Source organism: Bos grunniens, chromosome 22 (genome assembly GCF_055505025.1).
Source record: "Bos grunniens cultivar Pamir isolate PY7600 chromosome 22, Bosgru_T2T1.0, whole genome shotgun sequence".
Classification (NCBI taxonomy): Eukaryota; Metazoa; Chordata; class Mammalia; order Artiodactyla; family Bovidae; genus Bos; species Bos grunniens.
Window position 1 is genome coordinate 47566262 of NC_141186.1, and position 23139 is coordinate 47589400.

Sequence of the window (23139 nt, forward strand, 5' to 3'; positions counted from 1 at the left end):
CAGGTCTAAATGACAGTCCATGGAAGCATGGTGGCAGAGCGCCACCTCCCAGACCTCAGGTGGGGCGAGGGGCACAGCCTGGCTGCTCTCCAGTGCAGGTGGGCAAGGGCTCATTGACCGTGTTCCGGATGAGGGAGTTGAGTGCAGGGGCCAGAGGGCAAGCAAACCAAGCAGCCGTCCAGGCCAGTGGTTCTGCTTCAAAGCCATGGGAGTGAGGGAGTGACACAACACACCCGCAGCCACAGCACACTCAGGACCACAGCACAGTGGACAGACACGCACGGACCTGGGCCACGTGCAGGGCCGGCTTCCGTGGCCCTGTGGGCACCATGGCCTGCAGCCTATGCTCAGGCTGAGAATGGCCAATGCTTGGGTCATCCTCTTGAAGACCACAAGACACTGAAAGGGGCTCCAGCCTCTGGAGGTGGTCTAATACCAACCAGGTGAGCCCTTCAGGCCCCTCACAGACATCCTGCATTTCCCCAGGGCCCTTGCTACCAGCCTGCCTCACCCTGGGCCCCAGGTTCCCTCGGGACAGGGCCTGGGAAAGGCCTCCCATTGTACCTAACTGTGTTAGGGAAACATTTAAGATGCTTACAGACTATCTGTGGGCAAGGGGTAGCTCTTGGCTCCAAGAAAATTATGTTTTCACCAAAGACTTGGAGAAAACCGGCAAGCTTAATAGGGACAGTACAGTTACTCAATCCTTCGCCACAAAAACACTGGCATCTCAGAGAGGCATTTCCTCCCCACCCCAGGTCTAAGGTCACCCGTCCTGTATCCAGGCAGCACCCCTTAAGGTGCTGGCAGTCTGTCTGCACCTCAGTGACCGCTAAAGGTGTAAAGGACGTCCGGGGTCTGGCTGTGCGGGTCTCCATCTGCAGCTAATACTTCCCAATGTGAGGGCAGTGTGCAGAGAAGGGGGCCCTGCCCTGCCCTTCTTCCGCACACCCTGGCAGTGGGTGGGTGTAGGACATAGACAAAGCGTCAGGACCACAACTGAGACACGCCTGGTAGTGGAGCGGGTGGGGTGGGGGTCAGAGAGGATGGTGGCCGCAGTCTTGCCAGATGCGGCAGGGCTGAGCCCCTCGTGTGGGAATGCTCAGATGGGCCTCCTGCAGATGCCAGTGGTGGGGGGCGGGGGGATGTTCATTTAGAACAGAAAGGTGCATGAAACCGCCCAAGAGGCTCCCGTGAAAATGGCCTTGTTCATAGCAGCCCTCGGCCTAGGAGAGGATCTTTTCAAAGATGGTGCACCAACCAGGCTGGGTCTGGTTTGAACCATTCTTTCAACATAGGAGCAGCAGACTTTTCCATTTTATGACCTGTGGGGGTGAAACTGTGGCCTGGAGTCAAATCTTTAAGGTTCCCAGCTAGGAATGCTGTGGTCTCACAGGAGAATGACACAGGTGTTGCAGGTCCAAACCCAGAACACTCCGTGGTGTGGTAAGACTGCCCCTCGCTCACCTGTCCCTCTGATCACAGGCACAAGACACACACTCACACGTGCCCACAGGTACACATACAGGCACACACGTGCACACATGCATATACACTCTCCCAGGACCCAAGCTTCCAGCACATCTGAGCCTGGGAAACCATTTTTCTTAGAGGCACACCCATACCACTCTCAGGGGGGCATCAAGAAGGCAACTCTAATGCCAAGTGGGTGAAAGCTCTTTCACAACAGAGCTGCAGGCCTGGGCAGCAAGGGCGAGCCCAGCGGTACTGAACAGCCTGCAAGTCAGCCAGGCAGTGTTCTCTAGGGCACGCTTATCAAGGGATGATACATTAAACCAGGGTTTCACCATCTGATTCTGGATCACTGGGAAGAAAAAGCTGTTACCCGCTCTGAGGCTCCCAAATAAGATGCCAGGTTTGAGACACCCACTGCCATTGCACAAAACACACACAGGTGACAAGGCACCGACTACACATCAGGTAAATTAGGTACCGTAATCCACATCCCAAGGCACTGTGGGCTGGGGACACTCTGTTTAAATAACAGCAGAGAGTCCTAATCACTGTCATTCAACTGACTGGACTAGGTCTGATTAGAAGAAATAGAAAACTATTTATTTGGATAATTTTTAACATCATCCTCTGTTGATGGTTTGACATTTCACTGAAATACACATATGACATAATTGCATAATAAAAACAAAAACTATCTCCAGCATGTCTTCAATGGTACACAGGATTAGGAGAGAGCAGTAAACAGACACAGGACAGAGATTTGTTTCCAACAGAAATCATGGAGAAAATTGAAAGGTGGCCCAGGAGGCCACTTCCAAAGACAAATAAAGACAACATGTTTATTAAAGAGACGTCAAAGGAGGAGAGAACGCAGCACTCTTCCCAGACAGGAAAGCAGAGGCTCAGAAATCACGGTTATAGTTCGCTTGCTCCACGGAGGAAGAAACACACCTTCTAAGAGTCAGGGATTGACTTCATTCTTTCACAGGGGGTCTAAGGAAGGACAGGTGGGGAGTGGGGTGGGAGGGGAGGGGACACAGAGCAGGGAGGGTATCTGCCAGGGTTTGGAATGAGGGAAACACATGTTCCCAAACTTGAAGCGAAGCTTAAGCACAGCACCCTGAATTTATTACATATCACAAAACATGATAATGAAAAAATTTCTAGCACACATATCAAGCTAAAAGGTAGCTTAGGCTGCTCCAAAAATTCCATAGGCACAAGTTCCAATTCCGAAAGTGCAGAAATCTATCTTAAACCCTTGATAACGTTTCTCCCCCCCCCCACCACAGCCCTTAAAAAAAGAACATTTTTTCCCTTGAAATAAAACACTTTACAATCAGGAAAATTAACTATTCTTTCATATGTCATGTTTGTGTCTACCTCTATCAGCAAAATACTATTTTAATTTGAAATGTGGCCATTAGCATTTAAACCAACACAAAGCCATATAAAGTCATTCCAGTAACATCACAGAATTATGGTTTTGAATAAACACAGAATTGCTGCTATAAAATAGAAACATTATTGATTTAAGATGTCCAATCATATAAAATATTAAACAGAATCAAGCCTAGTTTCTGGTTGATTTTTAAATCCTAGATGTTCTCATATTTTTTTTTAAAAACAAAGAAATGTTGGCATTTTGCCTGTAGACTGCTGCTTTCAATGTTAGACACCATTTAATTGGAATTTTATAGATATTTACTCTAATGAATAAGTCTAAAAAAACACCCCCAAACTATAAAATCTATTTCTGAAGCAATTACATTATGTTATGGTGTTCTAACCTCAAATAGGAACATTCACATACCTTCTTTTCTCTCACCCTCTTTCAGGGGTAAGTTTTTCCTACCTGGTGCATTAGAAAAGCTCTCACTGCTCGCCTCCCTAAGCTAGCGTCATCACACACACCGGTGGTCTGCCAGCTCTGAGCACATAGAAACGCCCAAACCACCCCCTGAACCTACACTGTAACAGTGCAGATAAGAGATGTGGGTCTCCAGGTGGGACTGAGCCAGCCCATTCATCCTCGGGTGTGAGTGCCAGGCTTCCAGGCTTCAGCCCAAGAGCCCTTGCTGGGCAGAGCAGAGCCTGGTCTCTATCACAGGCAGGTCTCGCTCAGCCAGGGCTGGCCCTGCTCGGCCATCTCCTTCAAGGCGAGTTCTGGTTAACCCTTTAGCCGGATTCTTCCCCTCCCCAATCAGAAGGGATCATTTTAGACTAGCTCCCTCAACAGAAAAGAACTGGAGATTCAATTCTCTCAGAACACACCTGCTCATCCACAAGCCGTCCTCAGCCTCCCCCGCATGTCCACATGCACACTCATCACACACAGGCACACCCCTTCTTTTGTCATCGCTCTCCGCCTCTGAGTGTGGCCTTTGCGTCCATTATCAACATTATGAACAGCCCTCGAGTTATATATAAACATCAGGGGCTAGCATCATGAGCCCAGCACCCCCGTGAGTCATGCACAGTGATTCCAACCCTCACTGCAAAGTCAGCCATACAGCTACCGTGTAAGTTACCCTCAGGGGGGACACTGCGCCGAATGCAGCAAGTCTGTTACCTTCACTTCAAAACATAAAGGAAACTTTAAATAAATTGCCTAAAGTGACCTATCACATTTCCCTGCAAACAATCTGACAGAGCTCTCTGTTTTAGTTCCACCTTGCTTCTTGGTTGTAGTTTTAACACCAGAAATGGGGAAATGCTTGCCAGTTTCCTGAAAACAGAGAGTTTTACTTAAAATGGGGGCTTAGCAGAAGTCACCAGTCACGACTCCTATTCTGCTAGAATCTTTGCTGAGTGCTATCACACTCTTTATCCCACCACATCCTGGGAGGAAGGGTGTGGGTGGGGGGCCAGGATTATTCCCATGTGGTTAAGTGACCTGCCCACCCTCGTCAAGGCTCAACTAGCAGTCCTGATGCTCAAGCCTCCAGCGACACCATGCCAACCCCACGGTATTGGGTCTATGAAGAAGAATGCTGGAATCAAGCCACGATCACGCGCTCACTCACGACTGTGATCACACACGACTGTGGCTGCCGCCCAATCATGGTGTGACCCTTCTTCCCACTAACCCAGCTGCGCTCTTGTATTACAGCTATGACAGACGATCACTCGGTACCATGAAAACTATCCTCACTACACATTCTCATCTCCGCCATGCCACCCTCAGGAGCTGAGATCCTTACAATCACTTCGCTCTCACACACGAATTCAGGCCACCATTCTTCCAGAACAGCACGCATGTAGGGTATGACTCTTAGTCTGAACGCGGCTGGGACTGGGCACGGGCCTGGAAGGCAGGGAACGGTTCAGGGTAGGGCGAGATTATAAAAAGGCTCCAGCACCCTTTTCCTTTAGGGGGGTGGGCTCAGTCCCCTAGAGCAGCAGTTCTCAAAGTGCAGCCCAAGGACCCTAGGGCCCCTGAGACCCCTGCAGGAGGTCACTGTGATTTGCATGATAAGACAAGGATGCTTGTACGCCCTCATCCTCTCCCAGAAGCACACTGGGGTGTTCCAAAAGGCTGCTTGACCCCTGGGGATCTCATCTCTCCAGCATCTTTGTGCTTGCATATTCTGGGTTTTAAAAATCTGTTTAAATTCCTAATGTAGTAAATACTGATAGATAAGGGTCCTCAGTACTTCTTAAGAGCATAAAAGGTTCCTGAGACCAAAACATTTGAGAACTTGCAGCTAACCCACCCACGGACAGGCCACAGCATCTCTTCCTTGGGTGCTGGGCTCCTCCCCATCCAGAACTCCTGTGAATCTTCAGGGTCTTTCTCTATACTTTCGGAAGAAATGCCCCCTCATGGCTTCTCTGAGTGAGCCTTTGGCATGGTTGGCCTTCACTGTGCCTTACAATGACCTATCCTCCCATTACCCCAAACAGCCCCCTCTCTGAGGGCTACGGTGTGCCATGGACAACGAATTAGCACAGCGTGTTAGGTAGTTCCCACCCATGGATGACTGAATTGTGACACGTTTGCGCTAAAGAGGGCTACGAGCTGGGTGTTATTCAACAACATGCCCCGATTTAAAAAAAAAAAAAAAAATCACACCTTTTGCAATTACGTAATGTAATTTTCCTTATTTTCAGTAATTCTATCATCTCAAAGACTCGTGAAAATAAGAACCACTGTTCTCAGAGAGGAAAGATTCTACTTTTAAGAGCAGACAACTGAGTGCCCAATAACCCTGCGGATCCACTGAAGATTTAATTAGGTCACATCATAGAGTAAGTTATTTAAGAGCCCGAGGTCCAATCCTACACCTGCTGTCCTACGATGGACTCTGGCCTGTGTCGTGTCTTCCATCCAGGAGCTTAGTTAAGAGTTTAGCACCATGGATTCTGGTGTCGGGCACCGAGTTTGCTGCGAGAGGCTGTCAGTCTCACACACTCCACTTGACTCGTCTCTCACAACTTTTCTACATCCAAACCTTAGCAGAAGCTAAGATTTTAGGGAAAAGGAGAGAGGTGTCTGCAGCTTGACTGTCGCCCAGGCTTCAGGGAAGCCTCGTTTGGAGCTGAGGCGGGAGGCGGCCCCTGCGATTCCTGACTGTCCTTAACCAACTGGCCTCAGCTACCAGCCACCACCGGGCCCACGTGGGGCAAGATTCTTGCATTTCCCTAAGTCCGACCTAGAAAGTTACCGTGTTCCAGTTTTTACTCATGTGGAAGGACCGTGGAGATACGTGTGTGGAGACACCAGCCTCAGGAATCGCTTAGGGCTCTTCTGTGGAGGCTCTGGTGTACAGACTCAGATTTAGAAGACAGGTGGTCACTTGAGGCCTCTGACATGGGGTGACACAATTGGGCGTGGGGGGTGAGCAAGTACATCCTTTCAGTGCTTAATAAACTTGACATCAGAGTAGGTGGGGGACAGAGGGGTCATTTGTGATGGTGGACACACTTCTCAGGTGCCCACAGGGCTGCTTCTTTTTCAGTTATGACACACCAAATACTTAATAACTGGTACATCCTGGGCACTACCCAGCCAGAGTGGAGGTGGGCCTTCAGACCAAACCTCCGCAAGCCCCAGAGGTCCCCACTAAGGCAGGCATTAGCCCTTCAGTGACTGACTCACAGAGGGGTTTGGAGTGGGCCTGGGGTGCCAGCAGGAGGTGAGGAGACTCAAGGTACCGGGGGCCACCACTGTCAGCATCCAGATGTACCTCAGCATCCTCACAGGGGTCACCCCCATGCCACGTCACCGCCCACAGTGCTGTGTCAGAAAGGCAGCCCTTTTCTCCCGTCCCATGGACTCTGCTGTGAGGAAAACCCACCTCGAGCTCCTAGACGTCCAACAGTCTGTGCATGTCGAAGCAGAATCAGGGGCCAGGGCTGCTTCCCCAGTGGGACAAAGGTCAGAGCACAGAAGACAACACTGGAGCAGACCTCACGGCTGGGAGGGGCTGAGTCACGCACAGGACAGGCCCGGGGGACTTCTGCTCGCACCGCTCTTCCCCGTGGTGATATGGCTCCAGGAGCCGGGCTTCCCCACGCACCGGGGCTCCACGCCCCACACACACGCACACACACACACCTCCAATCTGCACAGACTGTGGCTTGTAACCCTTCTCTTCTCTAGACTCTTCAGGAACCTCGGGGTCTTACACTAAGGTTACTTTTGAATGCTGACTCCAAAACTCAGATTGACTCCTCTGGGCGTCTTGGGCTCAGGGTCAGGTGTACTGACCCCTCAACCACTGCTTGGAGTTGGCTGAGAATTTCAGATGGGGCCCCCTCGCAAAGCAACTTCTTGGGCAAAAATATACCCTTTGTGAGATGTGAGAAAACAACAACCTGAGTTACTTCTGTTTATATCTTTACACGTTTCCTAGATATCTCAAAAAGGGGGGAATTCTCTTTCTCGATGGATCACTACAAATACAGAACAGAACAAAAGATCAAAGAAAAACAAGAGTTTCTTAAAGTTCTGGTAGTAAACAGGCATATGATATTATTATTGTTGTAGTCTTAATAATAAGCAATTATACGTTCAAAGTGCTTTACAATCACTTAGCTATTCCTCACAACAGCCCTGTGAGGTAGGTCGACATTATTACCCCCATTTTACAGATGGGGAAACTGAGGCACAGAGAGGTTAAGTGTCTTGCCCAAGGTCACGCAGCAAGTGAACGCTGGCACTGGGACTAGAACCCAGGTCCCCTGACTCCCAGTGTCCTTGAAACTGGACCACACTGCTTCCAAAGAGGCATCCCCGGACTGGCTTTGAATTAGAGACGGACAATGTCGGATGAGGTTGGGGTGTGGTGGTGTTTCCCGCGGACGCGTTAAGATGGAACCTGAGGTGTCACCTGGGTTGGTCTGGGCATGCAGGTGTGTGTGTCAGTGTAAATGGGGGTGTCTGCGCTTCCTGTCCTGCCCCCGTCTCCCTGCACTGTGCACACGTCACTGCAGAGAGCTGAGTGGGATGGTCAGGATGGCCTGGCATATATAAAAAGAACTCTGTCTGCCCAGCGCCGAGGGGCCTGCCAGTCTTTGGTAGTTCGGGCAAACTAGGGATGCAGGACTTTGGAATGGAGTCAGCTGCCCACCTTAGGCAGGTCTGCTTAATCGTTTTTATTAATCTTTTTTTTTTTTTACTGGCCAGCATCAGGAAGTTGTGTTCATTTCATTTCTCTTGGGGCGGCTGCCCCCTCCTTCACTCTCTCTCACTCTTTCCCTTTCTCTGAGTCTCTGCTCGCAAGGGAAAACTGTTAAGCCCCGCTCGTTCCCTTCCACGAGAAGGAGCCACGTGAGCAGCATCCACGACAGGAGGCCACGGCCCCGCAGTTGAGCCACGGCCCCGCTTCCACCTTCCGGAAGAGTGCTTTGCTTGGAAGGGATCTCTCTGGGGCCTTGGGTTTGCTTTTTCCTGCATTTCTCCCGAAATGCTGTTTCAGTAGAAATAAGCCCACTTGAGACTTTTCCCTTTCAAGGCCTTAGCCACAAACGCCTTCCGACTAACGAGCTTGGTGCTGTAGCTCAGGCAGAAAATTCTAAAGCATCCGTTCAAGCATCTGAAACAAATGAATCAGCCAGTGAAATCTTATCTGTTAGCATCTGTTCTTCTCTTAGATTAAAAAAGAAAAAAAAATAGCCTTTTTATGGCTTTAGATGGAATCATGCTTTAAAAAAAGTACAAAAAACCTTGCTAAGTTTTGAGACTAACACGACAGTTGTGAGATACGTGACAGGTCCGTGTCTGTGGAGTACCCCGATTTCCCTCTGGCTTATGCCTGAGTCCCTCCAAGGAGGCCGTGTGAGGGAGTCATTGGATCCGATCCACCACCCACCTTTCCCCTGGGCCACCTACACCACCACCTGCCAGCTGGGGCTCAGGCTTTCACGTGAGAAAACCTGTCTAATTCTTTACAAGCCTTAAACCTAACTTTGAAACAGGTAAGAAAAAAAAAATATACAGCCCTCTCAAATCTTCCTGTCATGAAGATGGGCAGGCTCCCATTTTGGCTGAGCGGGAAACAGTCTCCCCCTCAGACTCTACCAGAGTGTCTCTGGCATAAAGGAAATCCTTGGACATTGAAAGAAAAAGAAATGAACAAAACTCTCCCCACTCTGGGACCTGTTCTCTTTTTCGATCCATGAGATACTGGGCTAATGCGTGTCTGGATCTTGCGGTCCTCATCTGGAAAGCCTGACGGGGCAGACTGTCTGCTGGGGAGGGGACAGAGTTTCCACGGCTGTGGACTTGTGTTCATTTAGTTGCTTGATCCAGGTGGAAATCTGCAGGTCACTGGGATGCAGCAACAATGGATGAAGAGCAAAGGCTGAGTTAAACTAAAGTGAATATGGCACGTAGGGGATGAGGGAGGAAAAAGAAAAAGCCTGACGCAGCTTCCCTCTGATCCCCTCTGGAGAGGGGCGGGAGAGAAGGCTGGCTTTACTGATGAAGATGGATGGACAGATGGAAACTGCACACTCATTCAGACCACAGAGGCCAGAGGACACCGGGTGCCGAGCTCCTGCCCACATGGGATCCAGGAGCGCCTCAAGTCACCCCCCCTTCATGGAGAAGGGGCCCTGCAGTTGGTCTGAACAGAGGGAGACCAGATGGAGCCCACGGGGCTGATAACCAGAGTGCAGCCGTGTGCCCGCCAAAGCCGCGTCACTGTGGGGGCAAAGAACGTGGGCCAGCTCTGACCCTGCTCAGACGGATGCACCCTGCGCGGCACAAGCAGCACTGGCCTACGTCCGTCTCGGGCGCTCACCCGAGGCTTGTGCTCCTCTTTTCATTAGCAGTTGAGCTGCTGGTCTACTGGCACCCCGACACAGGGAGGACCACCTCATCCCACTTGTTAATAGGCCACGCCCACTGTGAGGAGCTCCTCTGAGGACCTGTGTTCCTGTCCTAGTGACACGGCTCACTCATTTCTCCTCCCGCTGCCATCTGACCCTGTTTCCCTAACGTCACATCTGCTCGTATTATTTCCTCAATTCAGAAAGGAAGTGCTTCGTCTTGCTAGTTAAGTGCAGAGTGACAGGATACATTTAAAGCCCTTCCTACAGCACAGGACCAAAAATGTAATGAGAACTATCCTTCACGGAGGCAAAATTTTTCTGTTTCCAATGCCTGCTGCAGAATCAAGTGCATTTTCCAGAGTATCTGTCAAGATTATGAAGACAACTTAATTTACTAGGCTGGGTACACAACATAAAGCATAGTCACAGCCTCAACTCCCAATGGAACCATGTGGAAATGTGCTGATGTTGGTACCTAACTGGAAATATTTTAATTTCACCAAGGAAATAAAACTTTCTACAAACAACAAAACGAAAAATGTCCAGGAGAAAAACATGACTGTGGGACAACGCAATAGTCTTTTAAGCCATGACGCATATGTGCAGCTTCAGCATCATTGGAACCTTTGACTTAAAGACTCAGTGAAACCCACCCCACTACGTGGTTATTAATTATATAGGCATGTGTTGTCATTCAGGTCTTAAAACATCCAAACACTATATCCAACCTCCAGAGCGAGCACTGAAGCCTTCTAACTAGGAAGCCTTGGGGACTCAGCAAAGGTATAACCCTGTCTTCAAGTGGTCATTGTACCTGCCTTCCATGGAAAAGGGAAATCTCTTCAGCACAGCACTACCTTGGTTATTTATGATACATGATGACACAGCCATCCACGGAAGAGTATGTTTCCCCCTCCAGAAAAGTCAAGCCCCACCACACCCACCAACTAGAATCTGAGAACAGCAAGTGGTTTCCTGTAAGGGGGTGGGCACCACGACACCCTGGAATCTGGGCTGCTTTAGGGAGAAGCGTGCAGAAATGTGATCATCACTCCCTGCCTTTGTACCCAATTTGGCCACACCACCCTCTAGAACACATGGACCAGACCTGTTCAAGTTTGCAAATGCGTCTTTTCAGTTGACTGGCCTCTCTAAGGCTACGTGTGAGCTGTGCTCAGGAGAAGGGTTGTCATTTTTGCAAACTGGACAGGTCAGAGGTGACAGTGTTATTGAAATTCCACAATCTGGGGCAACAGTCAGCTATTTGCGCCTCAGATTCACTAAGCTTCCTTTAGCAGATGTTCTTTGATAGATTCAGCATCCATCTTTCCCCACTGTCCTACAGCTGTCTGGGCAAAGCCCAGGTCATATCATGAATCCACAGGTCACTGTCACACAAGGTCATTTCCTAATCCACCGGGTGCACATACCTCACATTCCTCCCTTCATTCATCATCATTCACATTCATTCTCTCTCAGCAAGATCACAGACAAGCCTTCATTTTGGTAATTACCATCACTGAGAACACAAAACGATGCTGGGCATTTTCCCCGGAAAAAATGCAGAAGACTATTTCACATTGAACCTTACCCATACCAACAAGACCCAGTTTAAGACACACATGGTAAGAGGGACATAAAAGGCAAACATTCTGTGTCAAGCTACTCGGAGAGCAGAGATGACAGGGTGCGCGATTCATTTGCAGAGTTGTTTCTGACAGCTTGCCAACCTCTGTAGTTCCCTTTTTGTAGTCTCAGCATCTTTGCCTCACTCCTCCACCTGCTTTCTCCATCACTGCAACCACAGACTGCCCTTCCTAGCCCTCTTTTCACCGGTCTCCACCGGGACACCATTTCCCTACACACCTGCTTCCCACCAGGGCTCTGCGTTTATCGAGGGTTCTACACCCTTGAATACATGGACCAGAGGTTAAAACCAGAGGTTCCTAAAGCCACATTCCCCCTCCAGGAGACTGGGCAGTTGTAAGGACCAGAGGCTGGTTGGGTCACGAGAGAACAGCATTTGCACAGCAAGGCTCACAGCCACCAGGAGACGACACGTAGACACAGACACGCTGCACACACACACACGCTTACACACACACACACACACACACACACACACACACACTAGGAGGTGATGGATGTTACTGAGATGGACCAAAAACCAACAAGCAGTGGGGTAAGAAATAAACAGAAACAAAACAAAGCACTTGCGTTCAGATGGAAAGCTGTTTCGTGGGCGGCCAGGGCCCGAGCCCAGGGCCGGGGGAAGGTGGGTGCCTGCTTGGAGGACGCTGCTGTTGGAGAAGCCCGGGGGAGACGGGGCGTGGGGCAGCTCTGGCTCCCCTCCCACGAAGAGTGTGCCTTGGCTGCTGTCCTGGGGGGGGGGGGGGTCCTACCGCACGGGCCGGGCTGCGGTGGGCATGGATGCGGGGGCACAGAGGGTGCAGGGATGGGGAGGCACTTACCTGGTGGCCCAGAAATGGCTAGCCCACCTTTGGGGGAGTGTGCAGTATCTCAGTTTAAACAAAATCCTGGTGGTAACTGCTCAACCATGAATAGTCAGCTCTCTAGTGTTTCAATAAAGCTTGTAAAATTGTTAGTGAAAAAGAGAAAAAGACAAAAACAACAATTCACCTGTAGGGCAATTGTGCTGTTCTTCGCGGGGTATTTTCCCACCAGTCCTTGTTCTTTCCGTTTCTTGAATTTCCTAAAGTAGTCCTGTATCAGGAAAGTGGCATAGAACTTCCCCACGGTTACCTCATCATCTAAACGGAGAGACCAGACAGAGCTCTCCCGAATCAGCACATTTGCACCAAGAGCCTCAACACTTGCTTTGGGCAGGGAGGGGGCAGGGGCACTGAGCTCTCAGCTTAGGACACAGGAAACTAAATCTAGCGAAAAGCAAGATTGTGCAAAGCAGTTAAGCCTCAAAATTAGAGTCAGTTACATAAACTGATACTCAAAATTGCAGAAAATAATGGACTTGTCATGAGTTTCATAGAGCAGCGTATTAGTAACACCATGAAGTGCCATCTCGGTTATTGACTCAAAAGAAAAATTACAGAACAAAAAAAAAAGCCTTCATGGGTCATAGTTTCACCCGTGCATAGGGATTTGCATGTGTAATTACCGCGAACACCAAGGACAATTAACCATCCAAACCCCAATGCCTGGAGAGAAAGATAGAGAACTCAGAAAGGTGACAGGCAAGCTCGGAAGGAGAGGCCGATTCCGAAAAGTGACTGCAGACCCAGATTTCCAAGTGCCCCCTTCATTCTCTGCCAGTAGCCTCCACATGCCGTGTCTTGGTTTGTAATTCAGAACTGCTTGTTTTCGATACTGCGAGTGACAGCTGCAGCTCACCTCAGAGCTGGCTGCCTTGTCTCTGCTTTGTTCAGAAGCAGCCCCACCGTGCGTGCCCGGGGAGCTGGGCCTCCGCTGAGCCTGATTAAAGGCGATGCATGAGGCAGAACAGTGGCTCTTGCTGTCTCCCAGGAAACCACCCTGGCAGTGCCGGTGTGCCCGGGGTCTCCACGAGGCCTGCTCTCCCAAGGTGCTCACGCCCACACCTGCCCAGGGTGCCCACGAGGCTGGTGACCGGTGACCATGGCTTGCAGAGGCTGGAGGAGAATGGCTGCCACCCTCAGGCTTTAGCACCGCTCGACTTGTGGCCAGGCTGCCCTTGCGACTCACGTGCCATCGAGGGTAGAGGCCCTGGCCTCTCTGGGCTTGTGTTCCCACCCACAAGTGAGCCTGAGCCTCTCAGGAGAAGCTGTGAGGATTCCAGGACAAGAGGCCTGCAGGGCGCTCTGGGCAGTCTAAGTGCCAGGGGCCGGGTGACGGTGGACCACTGCCATCAGAACCACTGTTATCTAACAGCTCTCCAATAGTGCACCTACTGAAATAGGACAAGAACCACGACAAGGTGCGGGACACCGGAACCCTCAGGGGGGGTGCGCCCGGGGGGTGCATTTCCTGCCCGTGTGGGGACGGATGTCCGCGACTAGACACTGCTGGGCCACTCTGGGCTGCCTGCCCCCAACTTCCTTGTCAGAAGCTGCTCAGGGTTACTGTGTGAGAGGATGCCTGGGGGTGGTCGGCCTGGAGAAGTGTGTCACAGTCCTTCTAAACCCAAGCCAGGCAAGTCCCACAGCAGCGCAGGGGTCACCCCAGTGAACCTCGGCCTTTGGGCAGCGATGAAGCCCAGGGCCCTCATCGGTCTAGGGCTGGTCCAAATGGTCTAACAATGCCCTGTGCAGAGGCAGGGAGGTGAGAGGCGAGTGGACAGAGGTTCCATGACTTGCTCCAGGCCAGGTGAGCTGGGAGATGGGCCTCCCAGACCTGGGTTCTCATTCTCCACCCCACTGACTCCCTGAGGGACGGCCCAGCTCCATTCCAAGAGCCTCCTGGTGCTGTGGGGCTGCCTCTCCCCAGCGAAGTCTACCTCTCCACCAGGCCACATGCAGGAGGCGGACCAACTGCGGCCCGACAATCCCAGGGTCAGCCAGCCTCTGCCAGTCAGAGTCCCTAGTCTCCCCTGTGGGCTCCCACAAAAACACCGGCCATACTCACAGGAAGCCCATCTCATCCCTCGCTGGGGTGCTTCCAGCAAAAGCAGGCCTAACTGCTCTCCCCCTTCAGCCTGGATGGTGCTAGCGTAGAGGGCCCAAGGGGGCTCCTATGGGAGAGTCCTGGCTCTCCCTGGCCCAGAACCTGGGTGGGGCAGTGGCGGGGTGGTGGTCGCTGTACTCAGTGAAGAGGGTGGATCGTGTTTCTGCCCAAGGGGCAGCTCCAGGGCGGAGGTGCCCACCTAGGGCTCTGCAAGCAGGGCCTCCAAGGGCTACCTGACCTTCTGCACTGAGATGCTGAGCTACTGAGACCAGGCTCAGGAAGAGTCTTAAGACAGCAAACTCACAGCTACAGCAGGACAGAGAAAGAAGGAAAAGGAGTGAGTGCAGGGAGGCCGGCTGGGCCCGGGACTTCAGAGAGCGATGGGGTCACCGCTCTGAACACTCCTCAGGGGAAAGGAGCCAAAGATTCAGGTCCAGGAGCGAAGGTCCAAAGACAGAAGAGCCCCTGGGAGGACAGGGGAAGAGCCATGACTCGGCAGGAGGCCACAGCGGAGCTGAGAACACGAGCAAGATCCGGATGGGAAACGAGACACCTCAGCATGGACAGAGCGGACAGGCTGTCCCCACAGCCAGAGGCAGCGCCGGAGCCCGGCATTCTGGCCTGGCTCCCAGGCTCATTCCTGAGCATCACCTCATCAAGCTCCCGATGAGCTGGGGGTGCCTCACATCACCCCTGTGCTGGCAAGGCCTTTTAAGATGGGCCCTGACTCTGCTTTCCCACCAGGGCTGTAAGGGTTCCCTGAGTGCCCCACAAAGGCCAGTCCCAGGTGCCGGGCTGGCCTGGCTCAGTCTGCTGCCCTCTGGCCAGATTACCGTGGACACCGAGTCCCTCCGCCATGGGAGCTATCCACGCGCTGGCCCAGAGGGTCGTAAATATATCCCCCTTCTCTAAGTGCTCCACGGGGTGGGAAAGGCTCATCTACTGGGAAGGTAAGAGGAAAGACAAAGAGGCAAAGGGTGAACGCAGATGCTACAACCCTGCCCAGCAACTCAACCAGAGCCTCTGCCCTAAAGCCTAAAGTCTCCACCTTCGGAAATTCAGTGACAAGAGCCCTTATTTGACATCAGCCTGGATAAGCTCTATGCTTGGCACATCCACCACCTGGGCCATAGAACTTCTTGAGCATCCCATCCCTACTAAGGTGCTGTTTCCTTTCCAGGTTTTCCGGAGCTCTGACTGCCATTTTGGAAGAGATTAACCCTTGTCACCCTAACCCCCAATCCACGTTAAGAAATGCAGAGAGAAAAGCAGGGCCCACCATTGGGCCAGGAAAGAGGAAGACTATGTAGCCTTTAAGAAAAGCCTAGTAGGGCTACAAGCTGATCAAAGGAAGGGAGGCAAATTCCAGACCCCTTTTTTTTCTTGGTGAAATAGAAACAAATGAAGTTTCACAGAAATGTGAATGACTCTCCCCAGGTGAGCCTTGCCAGGATGGCACTGATGTGAGAGATTGGGCTGTAGGGAGGGTGGCGCATCAAGAGAGGTGAGACGAGGGGGGGGCCTGCGAGGAAGGTTCCCCCGAGACAGGTATAGCCCGCTATTCTGAAGCATGCATCTGCATCGTGAGAAATATGTAGGGGAATACAGTTGGCAAGAGATAACTCCGATTCCATGCCACCACCCTAAAACAGAATTGCTTCAGAATATTCTGAAAGACTGAGACTCGAAAGGAATGGAGGCTGCAGAAAAAGCTCAAGCACATTGTTACAACAATTTAAGAAAAGCAATTCGTCTCAGCCATGCAAACACCTGGGTGTGCAGCTAAAAAGAAAAGAACGGAAACCAAAGAGCTGTTTTAAAGGTGCAGGGTCAGTTCTCCTGTGGGGAGCCAGGCACCTCTCTCTGGGTGGGAGTTTTTGTTTGGTTCTGTTGGTGTTTTGTCTTGCACGCTTTCCCTTAATCATTTCTTGGTGGGTCCTCTTTCCCAGCTCTGAGCTGTTGGCCCTGCCAGCTCTGGGTGGCTCCCTCCAGCAACAAGAGCTCACAGTGCTTCTGGCGTCACGTGGGGAACAGAGCCAGCCAGCAAGCTGCACTATCCCCCAGGATCCAGAGGTTGCCACTTTCTCAAAAGGAGAGGCCACTGTCCTGGCCTGGGGTTCCAGACTCAGCTTTCAGACCTGAGCCAGCCCCACTGGGAGTGACGCAATTCAGTTTGTTACAAAACACACCAAACATTTCTAACACACCCGGGGCTGAGGGGGTAGAGGCCGGGTGTGTTCGCACTGAGCAGACGGATCCTGCACCTTTAAAACTCGAAAATGAAAGTCAAAACACAACCACCTCCACTTTTAAGTCAATGTGTACTTAAACAAAAATGGAAAAACAGTATCTGGATTATATATATATGTGTGTTATATATATATAAGTCTGAGAAAAGTTTAGTCAGTTATTTTATGATAAACAACAAAAAGAAATAAGCATGCCTGTTAGTTCCATCTCTACTCTAAATTCTAATTAAAGGGACGTTTGGGTAATAGATCTAGTCTTAGAGCATTTCAAAAATACCATTTTTCAAAAGCTTTTTTTTGTGAGACATTTTCAACAACATGTTGAAGGATATATGGAAACTAGTTTTAAGTACTTCATTTTGGGCAACTCCCCCCTCCCCCCAAAAAAAACACAGGCTTTTGGTTTTGAGGCCCCAAGCTTGTTCTCCTAACATGACTTCCTCCACCCACAAGAGAACCTCTGCTTCAGCGATCTGGGTCTCAGTTTCCTTCTCACTGAAGCCTCTCCTTTGTCTGGAATGGTCTTCACGTTACCACAAATCATTACACTGATGGCCATAAGGGCCTTCTTTAGCTGCTGGCCTCGATGTTCTGGCTGGTACCTCAAGCCTTCTGCAAACACGCTGGGATTCCTGGAGACTAGCAGTGAAACCAACATGTTGGTCAAGAGCTACTTAGGAAATAAATTGCACTGACCACCAGCTGGAGGAACAACTTGGTCAAGTAGCTTCATGCTGGTTTTCTTCCAAATTTTCTTGATCACAGCTCGGAGTTCTTCATTAGCTTGTTCCAGGTTGCCTGGATTCAAAATGCAAGAGAGGCAAATGAGCCTTGTTTCTTTTCCCCTGCAACGCCTCTCTGTTCTCACCAGAGCTGCCGGTGGCACGAGTCACCTCTGAGCTCTCTGGGACAAAGTGAGCATGAAGGGAGGAGAGAAAGGTGGAGGAGGCTGGCCTGGCCAGAGGGCCCAGCACAGACATCCTGATTACATGCACCACCCCGGCCCCTGGGGGGGGGCTTCTGACAAGAAGAGGTCCACGTGAGAATTAAGGTGGGACATGGCCTCCCCGTCCTCTTCTCCCACCTGTCCTGCTTCCAGGGAGGGCTCACCTTCAGTCTTGATTTTAAGAGCCGTTCGAACCAGAGCAAACAGAGTTGCATTAAACATGACTGTCCCATCACTGTTGAGTGGCATGTTCATAGCAACTAGTCTCTGTAAACAGAAAGAAAAGTCCCTTGATAGAATGCAAACAACCGAGGACAGCTGCAGTCCATTCCATTTATTTTCTGTTTATTCTCTCCAGCTCCTTTCTAATGGCTCCTTGATTCAAGTTAATGGCCATTGAGGGGCACCTACCATTTGAGGGGCTCTGCGATGACAAAGCACAAATGCTGGCACTCAGATAACGTGTTTGTTTTTTTTTTTAACTGTTTAGTCCCCTACTATTCATGCATTCCTCTCCCCTTCTCATCAGCTGGCTCCCCTGTGTCTTGGGGTCAAGCCTCCATGCTGGGCACATCTTTAAAGGCTGTTTGGGGGTAAAATGATATACCAGGTATGATGAGCCAGGCACAGAGTCTGAGACAAAGGTCCTCAACCAATGAAGCCCATTACTTTTCCTAACTTGGGGAGTGTCCTTCAAGGACCCTTCCCCGGAGACACCACTGTGGAGGGTTTTGTACAAGTCCATGTGGTTCCTCCGAGGGTTTGGCCTTGCAGAGCTGGATCCCCCATGTCCTGCTCCTGTCTTCTCTCTCTTTACCCTTGTAACACCAGCACTGAGAGCCGGAGAGGACTAGGATGAGAGAAAACACCCTCTCTGGCCCCAGCTGATGCAGATGACATGCCCAGAGCCAAGTGCAGTGCAAGGGTTAAAGGATATCATAGACACTAAGGGCATAGACACTTCAGCTGGGTGCCTGGCAGGTGTAAGTGCTAAAGAAGTGGTACTTAGAATTACTAATAGTTTCACATTTCTTACTTTCGGCTGACAAGGTGTCCCAAAAGAAAGATGTTAAAAGCTTTTCCTCCTCCCTATCAATGGACTACAACCTTGGGTACACAGGATTCACCCTACCTGAATTCCTAGTCCTAGGACAGCCTGAAATTTACTTGGACTGCTGCTGCTGTTAAGTCGCTTCAGTCGTGTCTGACTCTGTGCAACCCCATAGGTGGCAACCCACCAGGCTCCTCCGTCCCTGGGATTCTCCAGGCAAGAGTACTGGAGTGGGTTACCATTTCCTTCTCCAACGCATGCATTTACTTGGACAGCCTGCACATTTACTTGCATCTCCTGGTAAATTTCTGAATCAGCAAACTGCTTTGTCCTTAGAGCACAAAGTAGTCCACTTTTACTTACACAGGTCCTTCCTTAGATCTTTTACATAAAAGGGTCTGCAAACGCAAACATAAAACAATAACCATGAGCTAAAACTCATCTTGTTCTTGGAAAGCAGAAAAGAGCCTGGTACTGTGAAATCTATGGGAAAAAGTCAACATCCATGACTTATTCTCTGCGCCGACATCCAGAGTTCAGGATGAGCAGAAGCAAAGACTCAGGCAAGGAGCCCAAGGACTTGCCAATGAAGCTTTCTGGACTTCCAGCACAGGGCAAAATGAGTTAGACTCAGATTTCTCTGAAAGCCTGAAATACACTGTAGACTCCACTCTACTGCGATTCTGTCTAGAGCTAGCCTAGCACCCCTCTGAGGGTAAGGTGAACCCCTGACCCTGAATCCCATCAGATCTGTGGGAAGAGGGGACCAGGTGTTGCACAGTCTGGCCGGATTTCTACACGGCAGTTTCAACAGACAAACTCCCACATTTCTCCTCTAAAACATGGGGGTCCTTTTCTGTTTCTACAGCTGATTCCAGGTGATTTGACATGAACTCTACCGAAAGAAACCAGATCTCGAGGAGAGCTTACAGAGAGCATGGTCTGATATGAAAACGTCAGGAATGGGGTGAGGTGGTGATAGGAATGGAGCAGGATAATTAAATACTTAGCTTAAAAGTCCCACTAGGGCATTGAAGACAGAAGGGAATTCTAAGCGAGCTTGGGAGACTGTTGCAAGCCTTCGGTCACTCAACAAGAGAATCCAGTAACCAAGCAACAGTGTACACAAGCAAAGCACCAGACAGTAGGCATGGGGTCTGAGTCTCATTCACCAAGTCAGGGAGCTGGAGAGCAGCACATCTGCATGCGGCCGTGACAGGAATACAGGTGAAAGGGAAAAGAAGCTAGGTGAAAGGGGATATTATACCAAAACCTGAGATCAATTACCTTGTTTTAGTATACATTACCACCCTTTTGTTAATAAACATACGATTTAAACACCACCATGATGGTCCTGGTTACACCATAAAAGGTTAAAAGAGGAACGAAGGGTATCAGCCTTGATATCTACCTAAAAATGAGGAAGAAGGGGATATTCTCTCCTTTACTTTTCCTTTGATTATAAAAACGTAAACCTCTCTGCTCTCGGGGCTGCGCTCGCTTGCCTGCCCCCTGTATCTCTCACAAGCATCCTATGCTAATAAACTCACTCTTTGCCAGCCACTCTGCCTCATATTGAATTCTTTCCACATTGAGACAAAAAAAACCTGAGTTTCAGTAAGCCCAAGTGAATGGTTTAAACTAAGAGACTGTGTTCGAGTCCCCTCCTAAGGCAGGGATTGTGGGTTCAAGTCTCAATCTGAGGTGCAGATGGGTTCAAGTCCCATCTGACAAAGAGTGTGGTTTTAGCAAGAGACTTGAATCCACCCCTGAGAGGCCACCGCTCGATGCAGGCTCCCTGGGAAGGGAGCCCTGGCAACAGAGGGTCACCATGTGCACCATCACACCAGCTCGGAGATGTTCAGATCACCAAGTCCTCTCCATTCTACTCCCTAAGCAGACCCCTAAGCCAACACCTCCTCTCCACGCCCACTCCACTGCCCTCCCTCCGGCTCTTGCCATATGTTGCAGTGAGATAATGCAACAGCTCTCCTGGGTGTTCTCCTGTCTCTAGTTTACCTCTCTGTTGTCTAGAGGCAACTTTCTAGAACAGACCTCTATTCACGTTCCTTCCATGAGACTCAGCATGACACAGAAGGCTCCGCGCAGCTACACTCAGCTGGGGCCTCAGGCCTCTGCCACCTTCTCTCGTGTTCCAGCCACACCAGCCACTCTTTGTTCTCCTGCCTCCCCGTATGGGCTCTCTAGGCTCCCCTTCTGTGATGCTCTTTCCGCTCTGACAAACTCCTACTTCTCTCCTGCTGAACCTGATGTAAGTGTCACCATTCCCTTCTCCCAACCAGTGACAAATTACATAATTCCCTTCCTAACCTTATCGTTGGCTGAAAGGGTGACTTGAGAGTTATACATTCAAGAGCTCCTCAAGGATGGCAACCACATAACATTCATCTCAGCACCCCGCCAGCGCCTGACGACAGGCTCCGCAGAACATAAGTTAATCAGTGCTGACTAAAGCGGGGAGGCCCTCTGAGAGGCCTTCAGGCACGCCAACAAGACGCTCACCTTGCAGGCTACCCGGTGTGGACACAACTTCCCGAAGCCCAGGGGAGGCTGGATGCGGCGGAGCAGAGTGACCACGTCCAGGTGCTTGATCCTGCCCCTGGAGGCAAAGTGCAGCGTGAGGGCAGGGTGGCACCACCCATCCAGGCTTGAGGTCCCTCCCACCTTCCCAGGGAGCACAGCCAACACCCAGAAACAGCTCATACAAGCCACATGGAATTCTTTTCCACTTACTTTGCCTCGGGGTCATATTCAGACCAGATCCGTTTGAATTCATCTAAATGGTGAGGCCCCAGAATAGACCAGTCCCGGGTGAGATAATCAAAATTGTCCATGATGACAGCCACGAAGAGGTTGATGATCTGTAAAAGCCAATCGAGGGGAGTTTCAGGTGCAGTGAGTTTAGCTGGGTTCAATCCTAGTGAGTGCTTCCTGATTATAAGGGTCACAAGACATCTGGACCCATTTCTCCCAGAAAGGCTGAAAAACTTTCCTTCTAAAGAATGATTAAGAAAAAGCAGGCTTCCAGCTTTCACAAATGGTTTGGGTATAGTCCCCGGGGGTGGCGGGGAGGGTGGCGGGGGGTGGGTAGGTATTGTCTGATCTTTTGAAACACACTGGAGTTTTATAAGTTGCACCGAATAACTCACTGTCGTAAGTTACTACTATGTGCAGTGGCTTTGAGATTTTTATAAAAGAACCAGCAGCCCTAAGAAGCTAGAGTGGTGAAGCCTGTTAGTGAGCACCAAAACCCCTATTACAACAAAGGCGTTTATATTAACACAGGCCTCACTCAGCAGAAACCTCAACTGCCCAGTGGAGTCTAGAGTGCTCGTCAACATAAGATACCGCACAGCTATTTGATGGGGCAATATTACTGGTCTGAATCTCAAATGAGACATGAATATCTATGAGAGGAGTGCAGGGGTTTGTGAGGCAATTCTGATCACTTACCAGAAATGCGCAGAGCATATAAAAACTGATGAAATAAACGATGGCGAAGTTGCTCCCACATGTGTATTCCTCCCCGGGGTTGTAATCCGAGTCGGGGTCGCATTGCTTCCCCGGGAGGCAGGCTAACATGATTTCCTGCCAGGCCTCCCCCGTCGCACACCTTTTTTGGATCAAGCAAAGAAAGAAAGAAGGCATATAAGGCTTAGACCCTCAAGAAATTTTAAGAAAAAATATTTTTCAATTAGATCAAAACCTAAGTAATTTGGGAGGAAGGCAGCTTGATTTAGTCAAAATTCCTAAACTGAAAATCCTATTTATTTTCAAATGCAACTTGTATCAGTAAGTGGAGGACCAGCTGAAACTCCCTTTGATATGCATCAACCACTGGATACAAGCACATCAATTCTTTTAGTATAAAGGGATGTTTGTTTTGTTGTCTTCTCTCTTTTAGACACTTACACTGTAATTTTTAAATGATTATTATTTTTAGCAACCTAACATCTGACAGCTTGATTAGATTCCCCATTCAATTCTGTTGAAAGAAAAGAACTGGAAACTAACTTACAAAGAATTTGCTCTCCAGTCACTAGAGTCAATAGAAATTACTTGTATGGTTTCTAGAAAGTTCTCACACTTCAAGGCACTCTGTTTACAAAGTTATTAAAAAGAGTTAAAAACAATCCCATACAGCTTGAAATTGTGCATCTCACAAAGCTCCCCACTGACTGTGCAAAAGGCTTCCATGTTCCGGCTAAATTTTCATTTTCCTGGTTGTTTGAGTGCATGCGCCCACGTGTGAGCATATACTCCATACCCTCCCAGTGGCTCAGCAGACCTACTCATTCACTCCCAAATGGAGAACCTTACGCCAATCACAATGTGAATGACCAAAAGCCAACAAAATTCCTCTGTGACTAAAATGCTACCATGTCCATGTAAGAATACAAAACAAATACAAAAAACCACCAGGACCCAACTGCTTTAAGAACTCGGGTCCTCTTTTGCTCTGGAGCCCAAAGCCAGAGACATCTACTCGGGACTGGACT

The 23139-nt window shown here is 50.0% G+C and overlaps 1 protein-coding gene across 27 annotated transcripts in view; it reads right to left on the reverse strand.

Annotated features, from left to right (window-relative positions):
* Positions 1-23139, reverse strand: part of CACNA1D (calcium voltage-gated channel subunit alpha1 D) — a 347101-nt gene that overhangs the window by 11814 nt on the left and 312148 nt on the right. For 19 of the 27 annotated variants that reach the window (XR_015151536.1, XR_015151535.1, XM_086367471.1 and 16 more), the window contains 6 exons: positions 22094-22253; positions 21374-21501; positions 21143-21239; positions 17733-17835; positions 17319-17420; positions 12397-12527 (listed from right to left, as the gene is read on the reverse strand). Coding sequence is in view for 23 of the 27 variants with exons in the window: in XM_086367471.1 (XP_086223597.1) it covers positions 12397-12527; positions 17319-17420; positions 17733-17835; positions 21143-21239; positions 21374-21501; positions 22094-22253 (721 nt within the window). In the remaining 4 variants the exon portion in view is untranslated. Of the gene's footprint in view, positions 1-5139; positions 8517-12392; positions 12528-17318; positions 17421-17732; positions 17836-21142; positions 21240-21373; positions 21502-22093; positions 22254-23139 lie in introns of those variants that run through there. The other 8 variants (XR_015151538.1, XR_015151537.1, XM_086367489.1 and 5 more) reach the window with 5 other exon arrangements.